Below are 13,635 nucleotides of genomic sequence, written 5' to 3' on the forward strand. Positions count from 1 at the left end.
ACCCCCGACCCTACAGACCCCTGTGACCCTACAGGACCCCTGTGACCCTAAATAACCCCCGACCCTACAGACCCCTGTGACCCTACAGGACCCCTGTGACCCTAAATAACCCCCGACCCTAAATACCCCCTGACCCTCAATAACTCCTGACCCCAAATAACCCCTGACCCTACAGGACCCCCTGACCCCAAATAACCTCCGACCCTACAGGACCCCTGTGACCCTAAATAATCACCTGACCCTATAGGACGCTGTGACCCTAAATACCCCCTGACCCTACAGACCCCTGTGACTCTAAATAAGCCCCTGTGACCCTAAATACCCCCTGACCCTACAGGACCCCCTGTGACCCCAAATAACCCTGACCCTAGAGGACCCCCCTGACCCTAAATAACCCCTGACCCTAAATAACCCCTGACCCTACAGGACCCCCTGACCCTACAGACCCCTATGACCCCCAAATAACCCCTGACCCTACAGACTCCTGTGACCCTAAATAACCCCCTGACCCTAAATACCCCCTGACCCTAAATAACCCCTGACCCTACAGGACCCCTGACCCCAAATAACCCCGGCCCCAAAGGGGCCCTGCAGGACCCCCAAGGCCAGAGGGGCCCTGATCCCAAACGACCCCAAACGACCCCAAATGGCCCCAAACGACCCCAAATGACCCCAAATGACCCCAAACGGCCCCAAACGACCCCAAACGACCCCAAATGGCCCCAAATGGCCCCAAACGACCCCAAACGACCCCAAAGGACCCCAAATGGCCCCAAACGACCCCAAATGACCCCAAACGGCCCCAAACGACCCCAAAGGACCCCAAATGGCCCCAAACGACCCCAAATGACCCCAAACGGCCCCAAACGACCCCAAATGGCCCCAAACGGCCCCAAACGACCCCAAACGGCCCCAAATGACCCCAGATGGCCCCAAATGACCCCAAACGGCCCCAAACGGCCCCAGATGACCCCAGATGGCCCCAAACGACCCCAAACGGCCCCAAACGGCCCCAAACGGCCCCAAATGACCCCAAACGGCCCCAAACGGCCCCAAACGGCCCCAAAGGACCCCAAATGACCCCAAATGATCCCAGATGGCCCCAAACGGCCCCAAATGGCCCCAAACGGCCCCAAACGGCCCCAAATGACCCCAAACGGCCCCAAAGTGACCCAAAGTGACCCCAAATGACCCCAAATGACCCCAAATGGCCCCAAACGGCCCCAAATGACCCCAAACGGCCCCAAATGGCCCCAAACGGCCCCAAAACGGCCCCAAATGGCCCCAAACGACCCCAAACGACCCCAAATGGCCCCAACCCCGCCCTATTGATCCCCACTGTCGATCAGCAACGATCGATAACCGATCACCTGTGATTGATCCTCGCTTATCGATCAGCACTGATTGATCCTCGCTTATTGATCAGCAGCGACTGATCCTCGCTTATCGATCACCTGTGATTGATCCTCACTTATCGATCAGCACTGATTGATCCTCGCTTATCGATCAGCAGCGATTGATCCCCGCTTATCGATCAGCACTGATTGATCCTCGCTTATCGATCACTGGTGATTGATCCTCGCTTATCGATCAGCACCGATTGATGCTCGCTTATCGATCAGCACTGATTGCTCCCCGCTTATCGATCAGCAGCGACTGATGCTCGCTTATCGATCAGCACAGATTGATCCTCGCTTATCGATCAGCACCGATTGATCCTCGCTTATCGATCAGCACTGATTGATCCTCGCTTATCGATCAGCAGCGACTGATCCTCGCTTATCGATCACCTGTGATTGATCCTCACTTATCGATCAGCACTGATTGATCCTCGCTTATCGATCACTGGTGATTGATCCTCACTTACCGATCAACAGCGATTGATCCTCGCTTATCGATCAGCAGCGACTGATCCTCGCTTATCGATCAGCACTGATTGATCCTCGCTTATCGATCAGCAGCGACTGATGCTCGCTTATCGATCAGCACTGATTGATCCCCGCTTATCGATCAGCAGCGATTGATGCTCGCTTATCGATCAGCAGCGACTGATCCTCGCTTATCGATCACCTGTGATTGATCCTCACTTATCGATCAGCACTGATTGATCCTCGCTTATCGATCAGCACCGATTGATCCTCGCTTATCGATCAGCACTGATTGATCCTCGCTTATCGATCACTGGTGATTGATCCTCGCTTATCGATCAGCACCGATTGATGCTCGCTTATCGATCAGCACCGATTGATCCCCGCTTATCGATCAGCACTGATTGATCCTCGCTTATCGATCACTGGTGATTGATCCTCGCTTATCGATCAGCACCGATTGATGCTCGCTTATCGATCAGCACTGATTGATCCCCGCTTATCGATCAGCACTGATTGCTCCCCGCTTATCGATCAGCAGCGACTGATGCTCGCTTATTGATCAGCACAGATTGATCCTCGCTTATCGATCAGCACCGATTGATCCTCGCTTATCGATCAGCACTGATTGATCCTCGCTTATCGATCAGCAGCGACTGATCCTCGCTTATCGATCACCTGTGATTGATCCTCACTTATCGATCAGCACTGATTGATCCTCGCTTATCGATCACTGGTGATTGATCCTCACTTACCGATCAACAGCGATTGATCCTCGCTTATCGATCAGCAGCGACTGATGCTCGCTTATCGATCAGCACTGATTGATCCCCGCTTATCGATCAGCAGCGATTGATGCTCGCTTATCGATCAGCAGCGATTGATCCTCGCTTATCGATCAGCAGCGATCGATCCTCGCTTATCGATCAGCACTGATTGCTCCCCGCTTATCGATCACTGGTGATTGATCCTTGCTTATCGATCAGCACCGATTGATGCTCGCTTATCGATCACTGGTGATTGATCCCCGCTTATCGATCAGCACTGATTGATCCTCGCTTATCGATCAGCACTGATTGCTCCCCGCTTATCGATCAGCAGCGACTGATGCTCGCTTATCGATCAGCACAGATTGATCCTCGCTTATCGATCAGCACCGATTGATCCTCGCTTATCGATCAGCACTGATTGATCCTCGCTTATCGATCAGCAGCGACTGATGCTCGCTTATCGATCAGCACAGATTGATCCTCGCTTATCGATCAGCACCGATTGATCCTCGCTTATCGATCAGCACTGATTGATCCTCGCTTATCGATCAGCAGCGACTGATCCTCGCTTATCGATCACCTGTGATTGATCCTCACTTATCGATCAGCACTGATTGATCCTCGCTTATCGATCACTGGTGATTGATCCTCACTTACCGATCAACAGCGATTGATCCTCGCTTATCGATCAGCAGCGACTGATCCTCGCTTATCGATCAGCACTGATTGATCCTCGCTTATCGATCAGCAGCGACTGATGCTCGCTTATCGATCAGCACTGATTGATCCCCGCTTATCGATCAGCAGCGATTGATGCTCGCTTATCGATCAGCAGCGATTGATCCTCGCTTATCGATCAGCAGCGATCGATCCTCGCTTATCGATCAGCACTGATTGCTCCCCGCTTATCGATCAGCAGCGACTGATGCTCGCTTATCGATCAGCACTGATTGATCCTCGCTTATCGATCACTGGTGATTGATCCTCGCTTATCGATCAGCACAGATTGATCCTCGCTTATCGATCACCACTGATTGATCCCCGCTTATCGATCAGCAGCGATCGCTTCCCGATCACCGATACCCACCTCCGGTTATTGATCACTGGCTATAGATCCTCGCTGATCGATTCCTGGTTATCAATCCCCGTTATCAATCCCCGCCCCATCGATGCGCTCGCCGCTCCTCGCTCGATGCTCTCCGCTCTCAACTCCCCGCCCCCATCGATCCTCTCGGCGCTCTCCCCCCTCCCCCGCTCCTCCCCCCTCCCCTCCCGCCCCGCTCGACGCTCTCGGCGCTCTCGGCGCGGCCTGGCGGGGCCGGAAGTGGCGCGGGGCGGGGGGGGGGCCCCGGGGCCTCCTCAGGAGCCGCCGCCGCCGCCGCCGCGCCCGGACCCCCCCGGACCCCCCCCGCACCCCCGGGACCCCCGGGAGCCCCGCGCCCCCCCCCAGGCCCGGGGGGGCCTCCCGAGCCCGCCCGCGGCCCCGCCGGTGAGAGCGCGGCGCGGGCGGGGGGAGCGGCAGCGGCCGGGGGGCGGCGGGGCCGCGGCTGAGGGGGGGGCGCGGCTGAGGGGGGGCGGGGGGCGCGGGGACCCCTCAGGGCGGGGGGGGGGGGTGGGTTGGGGGTGTGGCCGGGACCTCCCGGGGCTCCCCTCAGGGCTCTGTTGGGGGGGGGGGGGTCTGGATTTTGGGGGGGGTCTGGATTTTGGGGGGGTCTGGATTTTGGGGGGGTCTGGATTTTGGGGGGGGGTCTGGATTTTGGGGAGGGTCTGGATTTTGGGGGGGTCTGGATTTTGGGGAGGGGTCGCGCGTTCCCCCGCCGCTGTCAGGGCTCTGTTGGGGGGGGTCTGGGTGTTTTTGGGGAGGGGTCTGGATTTTGGGGAGGGGTCGCGCGTTCCCCCGCCGCTGTCAGGGCTGTTTTGGGGGGGCTCTGGGTGTTTTTGGGGGGGGGGGTCGCGCTCCCCCTGAGGGTCTCTGGGGGGGGTCTGGGTGTTTTTGGGGGGCTCTGGGTGTTTTTGGGGGGGGGTCGCGCTCCCCCTGAGGGTCTCTGGGGGGGGTCTGGGTGTTTTTGGGGGGCTCTGGGTGTTTTTGGGGGGGGGGTCGCGCTCCCCCTGAGGGTCTCTGGGGGGGCTCTGGGTGTTTTTGGGGGGGGTCGCGTTCCCCCGCCGCTGTCAGGGCTGTTTTGGGGGGGCTCTGGGTGTTTTTGGGGGGGGGGGGTCGCGCTCCCCCTGAGGGTCTCGGGGGGGGGTCTGGGTGTTTTTGGGGGGCTCTGGGTGTTTTTGGGGGGGGGGGTCGCGCTCCCCCTGAGGGTCTCTGGGGGGGCTCTGGGTGTTTTTGGGGGGCTCTGGGTGTTTTTGGGGGGGGGTCGCGTTCCCCCGCCGCTGTCAGGGCCGTGGTTTTGGGGGGGGTCTGGGTGTTTTTGGGGGGCTCTGGATTTTTGGGGGGGGTCGTGTCCCCCTCAGGGGGGGCTGCTCTGGGCTGGGGGGGGCCCTGGGACCCTCAGGGAGGTTTTGGCGGGCTCTGGATTTTGGGGGGGGCGGGGGGCTCAGGGCTGGATTTGGGGGGGCTCTGATTTTGGGGGGTTGGGTCCCTGTCCCCTCCTGTCCCCTTTTTTGGGGGGGCTCTGATTTTTGGGGGGTCCCTGTTCCCTTTTTGGGGGGGCTCTGATTTTGGGGGGTTGGGTCCCTGTTCCCTTTTTGGGGGGGCTCTGATTTTTGGGGGGTCCCTGTTCCCTTTTTGGGGGGGCTCTGATTTTGGGGGGTTGGGTCCCTGTTCCCTTTTTGGGGGGGCTCTGATTTTTGGGGGGTCCCTGTTCCCTTTTTGGGGGGGTCCTCGTCACCTCCTGCCCCCTTTTTGGGGGGCTCTGATTTTTTAGGGGGGGGGGCTTTGATTTTTTGGGGGGGTCCCTGTCCTTTTTGGGGGGTCCCTGTCCCATTTAGGGGGTGCTCTGATCTTTGGGGGGGTCCCTGTCCCATTTAGGGGGGGCTCTGATTTTTGGGGGGGGGTCCTCGTCACCTCCTGCCCCCTTTTTGGGGGGACTCCGATTTTTTGGGGGGGTCCCTGTCCCCTTTAGGGGAGGGCTCTGATTTTTGGGGGGGGTCCCTGTCCTTTTTGGAGGTGCTCTGATTTTTGGGGGGGGTCCCTGTCCCCTTTTTGGGGTTGTTCTGATTTTTGGGGGGTCCCTGTCCCCTTTTTTAGGGGCGGCTCTGATTTTTGGGGGGGTCCCCTTTTAGGATCAGGACGGATTTTTGGGGTGCTGGCGCTTGGGGAACGCTTGGACCCCTCCCCAAATCCCCCCCTCGGGCCCCCCCCCGCGTGGATTCCTCGGAGCCCAGCGCTCCCTGGAATCCCTGGAATGACTTTTGTGGGAATGTCGCCTCCCCCCGCCCCCCCCGCCCCAATTCCTGGGGCTTTTCCTGGCTCCGGCCTCGCTTTGGGGTTGGTTTTTTTTTTTTGGGAGATTGGAATTTTTGGGGGAATTCTGGCGATTTGGGGTGGGGGGGGGAGGGGTGTCCCTGCTTCCCCCCTGCCCTCCCCCCCCTTTCCCGGGATTCTCCACCGCTGCTTTCCCAGCTTTTCCCTCGCTTTCCCAGCTTTTCCCTCGCTTTCCCAGCTTTTCCCTCGCTTTCCCAGCTTTTCCCTCGCTTTTCCCTCTCTTTCCCAGCTTTTCCCTCGCTTTTCCTTCACTTTTCCAGCTTTTCCCTCACTTTTCCAGCTTTTCCTTCGCTTTTCCACCTTTTCCTTTGCTTTTCCAGCTTTTCTCTCACTTTTCCACCTTTTCCTTTGCTTTTCCAGCTTTTCTCTCACTTTTCCAGCTTTTCATTTGCTTTTCCAGCTTTTCCTTTGCTTTTCCAGCTTTTCTCTCAATTTTCCAGCTTTTTTCTCACTTTTCCAGCTTTTCCTTCGCTTTTCCAGCTTTTCCTTCACTTTTCCAGCTTTTCCCTCTCTTTCCCAGCTTTTCCCTCGCTTTCCCCTCGCTTTTCCAGCTTTTCCCTCACTTCTCCAGCTTTTCTCTCACTTTTCCACCTTTTCCTTTGCTTTTCCACCTTTTCCTTCGCTTTTCCAGCTTTTCCCTCACTTTTCCAGCTTTTCCCTCTCTTTCCCAGCTTTTCCTTCGCTTTTCCAGCTTTTCTCTCAATTTTCCAGCTTTCCCCTCACTTTTCCAGCTTTTCCCTCATTTTTCCAGCTTTTCCCTCTCTTTCCCAGCTTTTCCACCTTTTCCAGCTTTTCCCTCTCTTTCCCGGCTTTTCCTTCGCTTTTCCAGCTTTTCTCTCAATTTTCCAGCTTTCCCCTCGCTTTTCCAGCTTTTCCAGCTTTTCCCTCACTTTTCCAGCTTTCCCCTCGCTTTTCCAGCTTTTCCCTCTCTTTCCCAGCTTTTCCTTCGCTTTTCCAGCTTTTCTCTCACTTTTCCACCTTTTCCTTTGCTTTTCCACCTTTTCCTTTGCTTTTCCAGCTTTTCCTTTGCTTTTCCAGCTTTTCCCTCACTTTTCCAGCTTTTCCCTCTCTTTCCCAGCTTTTCCTTTGCTTTTCCAGCTTTTCCCTCTCTTTCCCAGCTTTTCCCTCTCTTTCCCAGCTTTTCCTTCGCTTTTCCAGCTTTTCCCTCACTTTTCCAGCTTTTCCCTCTCTTTTCCAGCTTTTCCCTCTCTTTCCCAGCTTTTCCTTCGCTTTTCCAGCTTTTCCCTCACTTTTCCAGCTTTTCCCTCTCTTTTCCAGCTTTTCCCTCTCTTTCCCAGCTTTTCCTTCGCTTTTCCAGCTTTTCCTTCGCTTTTCCAGCTTTTCCTTCGCTTTTCCAGCTTTTCCCTCTCTTTCCCAGCTTTTCCCTCACTTTTCCAGCTTTCCCCTCTCTTTTCCAGCTTTTCCCTCGGCTCCGAGCTGAGTTTTCCTCCCCCCCCCTCCGCTTTGGGAATGTTGGGATCTCCTCCCATTCCAGGAATTTGGGGAATTTCCCTCCTTTTTTTCACTCCAAGCCCCCCCCCCCCCCCCCCCCTTTCCCAAAATCCTGAAATTCCCAACCCCATTCCTCAGGAATTGCTGAATTATCCCGTGGGAATTCCCGGTGGGAAAAGGAGGGGGGAAAAACCGGGATTTTCCCTTTGGATTTCTCTGGGATCCCGCGGCTCCTTTGGGATTTTTTTGGGGTTTTTTTTTTCTTTCTTTGCCTTGGGATTGGCTCCCAAGGACGACTCCAGGAATGTGCCGGAGGCTCCCGATCCCGTGGGAATTTCGGGGTTATCCAAGGGCAGCCGTGAGCTCCAATTTTTTGGGATCTCTTCCCGAGGGAGCTGCTCCAGTTTAAAATTAAAATCCCAAAAAAAACCCCCACCCCCCCCCCCCATGGATGGAGCAGCTGGAGCTTCATCCCTGGAATCGTTTTTCCAGCTTTTTCCTGGGATTTATCCCGAGGTGAGAGGTTGGATCCGGGACAAAAGAGAGGGGAATGAATAAATAAATTAATAAATTAATTAATTAATAAAAATTCCCAAGGGTTGAGGTCGGGGTTTCCCCAGAGTCGCCGCATTCCCGAGGGTTGAAATGCAGGAATTTGCGCCGTTTTTCCCAGGATTTTTTTTTTTTGGGATGAGGGTGGGGGGTTTTGGGTTTGTTTTCCGGGCAGGGAGGAGCTTCTCCCAGCAGGGATTATTAGGGAAAAATAACATCCCGATTTCCAGGGGAGACGGAGGCTGGAATCGCGGGCCGGGATTTAGGCGGGGATTGCATTCCCGGGGTTTCAGCCGTGCCAGGGCTGGGAATGGGGATTTATCCGAGATTTATCCGGGATTTATCCGAGATTTATCCGGGATTTATCCGGGATTTATCTGGGGTTCCATTCCCTGTTTTTCCCAGTTATGCAGAGAGTGGGAATTGGGGTTTATCCAGGATTCCATTCCCTGTTTTTCCAGTTGTTCCAAGGGCAGGAATGGGGATTTATCCAGGATTTATCCAGGATTTATCCGGGATTCCATTCCCTGGGTTTCCAGTTGTTCCAAGGCTGGGAATGGGGATTTCTCCAGGATTCCATTCCCTGTTTTTCCCAGTTGTGCAAAGAGTGGGAATTGGGGTTTATCCAGGATTTCATTCCCTGTTTTTCCAGTTGTTCCAAGGCTGGGAATGGGGATTTATCCAGGATTTCTCCAGGATTCCATTCTCTGTTTTTCCCAGTTACGCAGAGAGTGGGAATTGGGGTTTTTCTGGGATTTCATTCCCTGTTTTCCCAGTTATGCAAAAGCTGGGAATTGGGCTTTATCCAGGATTTATCTGGGATTCCATTCCCTGGGATTCCATTCCCTGTTTTTCCAGTAGTTCCAAGGCTGGGAATGAGGATTCATCCAGGATTTATCCGGGATTTCTCCAGGATTCCATTCCCTGTTTTTTCCAGTTACGCAGAGAGTGGGAAGTGGGATTTATCCAGGATTGCATTCCCTGTTTTTCCAGTTGTTCCAAGGCTGGGAATTGGGGTTTTTCTGGGATTTCATTCTCTGTTTTTTTCCAGTTATGCAAAAGCTGGGAATTGGGATTTATCCAGGATTTATCTGGGATTCCATTCCCTGGGATTCCATTCCCTGTTTTTCCAGTTGTTCCAAGGCTGGGAATGGGGATTTATCCAGGATTTCTCCAGGATTCCATTCCCTGCTTTTCCAGCCCTGCCAAGGCTGGGAATTGGGGTTTTTCTGGGGTTCCATTCCCTGGGTTTCCAGTTGTTCCAAGGGCAGGAATGGGGATTTATCCAGGATTTATCTGGGATTCCATTCCCTGTTTTCCCAGTTGTTCCAAGGCTGGGAATGAGGATTCATCCAGGATTTATCCGGGATTTATCTGGGATTCCATTCCCTGTTTTCCCAGTTGTGCAAAGAGTGGGAATTGGGATTTATCCAGGATTGCATTCCCTGGGTTTTCTGGTTGTTCCAAGGGCAGGAATGGGGATTTATCCGGGATTTATCTGAGATTTATCCGGGATTTATCCAGGATTCCATTCCCTGTTTTCCCAGTTACGCAGAGAGTGGGAATTGGGGTTTTTCTGGGATTCCATTCCCTGGGTTTCCAGTTGTTCCAAGGGCAGGAATGGGGATTTATCCAGGATTTATCTGGGATTCCATTCCCTGTTTTCCCAGTTACGCAGAGAGTGGGAATTGGGGTTTTTCTGGGATTCCATTCCCTGTTTTCCCAGTTGTTCCAAGGGCAGGAATGGGGATTTATCCAGGATTTATCTGGGATTCCATTCCCTGTTTTCCCAGTTGTTCCAAGGCTGGGAATGGGGATTTTTCTGGGATTCCATTCGCTGTTTTCCCAGTTATGCAAAGAGTGGGAATTGGGGTTTATCTGGGATTCCATTCCCTGGGATTCCATTCCCTGTTTTTCCAGTTGTTCCAAGGCTGGGAATTGGGGCTTTATCCCAGATTCCATTCCCTGTTTTTTCCAGTTGTTCCAAGGGCAGGAATGGGGATTTATCCAGGATTTATCCGGGATTTATCCAGGATTTATCTGGGATTCCATTCCCTGTTTTCCCAGTTATGCCAAGGCTGGGAATTAGGATTTTTCTGGGATTCCATTCCCTGTTTTCCCAGTTGTTCCAAGGGCAGGAATGGGGATTTATCCAGGATTTATCCAGGATTTATCTGGGATTCCATTCCCTGCTTTCCCAGCTGTTCCAAGGCTGGGAATTGGGATTTATCCCAGATTCCATCCCCTGCTTTCCCAGCTGTTCCCAGTGCAGGCAATGAGGATTCATCCAGCATTTCTCCGGGATTTCTCCAGGATTCCATCCCCTGCTTTTTTCCAACCCTGCAAAGGGTGGGAATCGCAGCCGCCTGGGCTCAATTCCTGGAAAAACGCCCTGGGAATGTGGGGGAAAAATCTGGGAGACGATCCCAGCCCGTCAGCAGGGACGGCAACGGGGGGGTGCCGAGGGGGGGATGGACTTGGATTGGCCGAGCCTCGAGGTCTTTCCCAACGGAAAGAATTCCAGGATTCCAGATGGGGCCGCCTCGGGGATTATTGGGGCTGGGCTGGGGGGGCTCGGAATTCCCAGCTGGAATTCTTTTCCCAGGAATTTCGGCCGCAGGTGAGGACGGAGCTCTTGGAGGAGGTTGGGGATGGGGGAGGGGGGGGAGGTTGAGGGGGTGTTTGGATGGATTCCCAACATTCCCGGAGTGGTTTTTTTTTTTTCCTGGATCCAGCACATTCCAGTAGTTTTTCATTCTTTCCCTTGGTTTTTCCAAAGGGGGGGGGGGGGGGGAAGGAGAAGGAGGAGGGAATTTTTATGGTTTTTTTTTTCCTTTCTTTTCCCGCCCACTCCCGGCTCTTCCCAGAGCCACTTCCTCTGCTTTGCTCTGGGAATGCTCGTGGGATGGGGCTTTCCATGAGCTCCGGAACTTTTCCACTGACAAAAACCTTCTGGGAATTTTTGATCCAGCGGCAAAAGGTTGGGAAAAAAAAAAAAACCAACAAAACCAACCCCCCAAAAAAAAAAAAAACCCCAACAACAACAAAAAAATCCGTCGGAAACGGAGCTTGGAAAGGAAACCGGGATTGGAAAAGGGAAGCTCAGGGAATTTTGGGTGGTTATCCGGAGGTGTTTATCCCAAAAAACTCTTTCCTGCTGCTTCCAGAGCTGAGAGGAGCTCGGAGAGGGACGGATCTCAGCTGGGATATCCCGGGAATTGGGGCTTTTCCTGGGATTTCATTCCCTGTTTTCTCAGGGAAAAGCGGGATTTGCCTTCCCGGCGCCGGGATCCGTCGGATTTCCCGGTGGGTGTTTGGAGGAGGAGGGGGGGGGGGGTGAAGCTTTTCCTGCATCCAGAGGTGACCAAAAATTCCAGAGGGGGAGCGTTGGGAATCTCGCCGCGCTTCAGGTACAAAAAACCGGGCAGAAAAGGGTGGAAATCCCTGGATTTTCCAGCGTGGGGTGGGATCCTTGAGGATTTTCCTGCTTTTTTTTGGGGGGGGGATCCGGCTGCTTTCCGGGAATTCCTCGGGATTGGGATGTGGGATTGGGATGTGGGATTGGGATGGGGGGGGAGGGGTTAAACCGGGCTGTTCCCGCAGGATTTGGGGTTGGATTTGATTCCTCTCGGTCTCTCCCGGAGTTTTTCCCACGTGGGGAAAAAAAAAGTCCTGGATTCGGGGAAGGAGGAGAGCGCTGCCCTCGTTCCGGCTCCCATTCCCGAGGGATCCCCTCCCTCTGGAATCAGCCCCGGCTCCGTGTCCTGCTTATCCCAGGGATGTGGCCTGGGAATTTTCTCCGTCTGCCCCTGGCGCTGCTTTTTTTGGAATTTCCCTTGAATCCAGAGGGGAAAAAAAGAAAAAAAAACCTGGCAACGAGCTCGGGTGTTGCCTTTGGGAATTTTGGGAATTTGAAGGGTTTTATTCCAAGCCTGGCTTTGGATTGGGCAAGAAATGAAGGAAAATAAGCGGGGATGTGGTTCCTGGAGAGATCCTGGGGGGGTTTTTTTATTCCAGGGGCTTTTTTTTAAATCCAGGGATGAAGGATCCGCCTCTCCCTGCTCCTTATCCCGCTGGGATTGAGAATTCCAGGTTTTCCCTGTCCTTTATCCTGCTGGGATTGAGGAATTCCAGCTTTTCCTGCCCACTGGGATTGAGAATTCCACGTTTTCCCTGTCCTTTATCCCACTGGGATTGAGAATTCCAGCTTTTTCCCTGTCCTTTATCCCTCTGGGATTGAGAATTCCAGCTTTTCCTGTCCTTTATCCCACTGGAACTGAGGAATTCCAGCTTTTCCTGCCCAACTGGGATTGAGAATTCCAGCTTTTCCTGTCATTTATCCTGCTGGGATTGAGAATTCCAAATTTCCCTGTCCTTTATCCCACTGGGGTTGAGAATTCCAGCTTTTCCTGCCCACTGGGATTGAGAATTCCAGCTTTTCCCTGTCCTTTATCCCGCTGGGATTGAGAATTCCAGGTTTTCCCTGCTCCTTTATCCCACTGGGATTGAGAATTCCAGGTTTTTCCTGTGCTTTATCTCGCTGGAACTGAGGAATTCCAGCTTTTCCTGCCCACTGGGGTTGAGAATTCCAGGTTTCCCTGTCCTTTATCCTGCTGGGATTGAGGAATTCCAGCTCTTCCTGCCCACTGGGATTGAGAATTCCTGCTTTTCCCTGTCCTTTATCCCACTGGGATCAAGGAATTCCAGTTTTCCCTGTCCTTTATCCCACTGGAACTGAGGAATTCCAGGTTTCCCTGTCCTTTATCCCACTGGGATTGAGAATTCCAAATTTCCCTGCTCCTTTATCTCGCTGGGATTGAGAATTCCAGCTTTTTTCTGTCCTTTATCCCACTGGGATTGAGAATTCCAGGTTTTCCTGCCCACTGGGATCAAGGAATTCCAGTTTTCCCTGCTCCTTTATCCCACTGGGATTGAGAATTCCAGGTTTTTCCTGTCCTTTATCCCACTGGGATTGAGAATTCCAGCTTTTCCTGTCCTTTATCCCACTGGGATTGAGAATTCCAGGTTTTCCCTGCTCCTTTATCCTGCTGGGATTGAGAATTCCAGGTTTTCCCTGTCCTTTATCTCGCTGGGATTGAGAATTCCAGCTTTTCCTGCCCACTGGAATCAAGGAATTCCAGTTTTTCCTGCCCATTTTCCCACTGGAATTCAGCCATTCCAGCTTTTCATGCCCTCTGGGATTGAGAATTCCAGCTTTTTCTGCCCCATTTTCCCTCTGGAATTAAGAATTCCAATTTTCCCTCCCTGTTATCCCGCTGGAACTGAGGAATTCCAGCTTTTCCTGCCCACTGGAATTCAGCAATTCCAGCTTTCCCTGCCCATTTTCCCTCTGGAATTCAGCAATTCCAGCTTTTCCTGCCCACTGGAATTCAGCAATTCCAGCTCTCCCCGTGGATCCCAGAACTTCGCAGGTAAAATTCCCCCTTTTTTTTTATCCCGTGCTGGATTTTTCCAACCTCAATTCCCACAAAATCCCTGCGGGGGGAGGAGGAGGAGGAGGAGGAGGAGGAGGGAGGGTGGGGGTGGAAATTCCAACCGA

General features: G+C 53.5%; 2 protein-coding genes across 3 annotated transcripts in view; both read left to right on the forward strand.

The window, feature by feature from the left end:
- Positions 1-4,104: 4,104 nt before the first annotated feature.
- The window catches only part of IKZF4 (IKAROS family zinc finger 4), a 51,586-nt gene continuing 42,055 nt past the window's right edge, over positions 4,105-13,635 (forward strand). The window contains exon 1 of one of the 2 annotated variants that reach the window (XM_032094190.1): positions 4,105-4,127. The gene's annotated coding sequence lies outside the window, so the exon portion shown is untranslated. Of the gene's footprint in view, positions 4,128-10,894; positions 11,382-13,635 lie in introns of those variants that run through there. The other variant, XM_032094191.1, reaches the window with a different exon arrangement.
- On the forward strand, positions 9,188-11,415 carry LOC116436597. Its single transcript, XM_032093821.1, has 3 exons — positions 9,188-9,968; positions 10,041-10,719; positions 11,333-11,415. The coding sequence occupies exons 1-3, from the start codon at positions 9,696-9,698 to the stop codon at positions 11,413-11,415; spliced, it is 1,035 nt and encodes a 344-aa protein (XP_031949712.1). The 5' UTR covers positions 9,188-9,695.

Source organism: Corvus moneduloides, chromosome 30, assembly GCF_009650955.1.
Source record: "Corvus moneduloides isolate bCorMon1 chromosome 30, bCorMon1.pri, whole genome shotgun sequence".
Taxonomy (NCBI): domain Eukaryota; kingdom Metazoa; phylum Chordata; class Aves; order Passeriformes; family Corvidae; genus Corvus; species Corvus moneduloides.

Excerpts from the sequence above, each read along its gene's own strand:
- LOC116436597 (XM_032093821.1), top strand. The coding sequence starts at position 9,696 with ATGGGGATTTATCCAGGATTTATCTGGGATTCCATTCCCTGTTTTCCC. Across the intron at positions 9,969-10,040 it reads TTTATCTGGGATTCCATTCC|CTGTTTTTTCCAGTTGTTCC; the intron begins CTGGGATTCCAT and ends AGATTCCATTCC. Across the intron at positions 10,720-11,332 it reads GGACGGAGCTCTTGGAGGAG|GGAAAAGCGGGATTTGCCTT; the intron begins GTTGGGGATGGG and ends CTGTTTTCTCAG.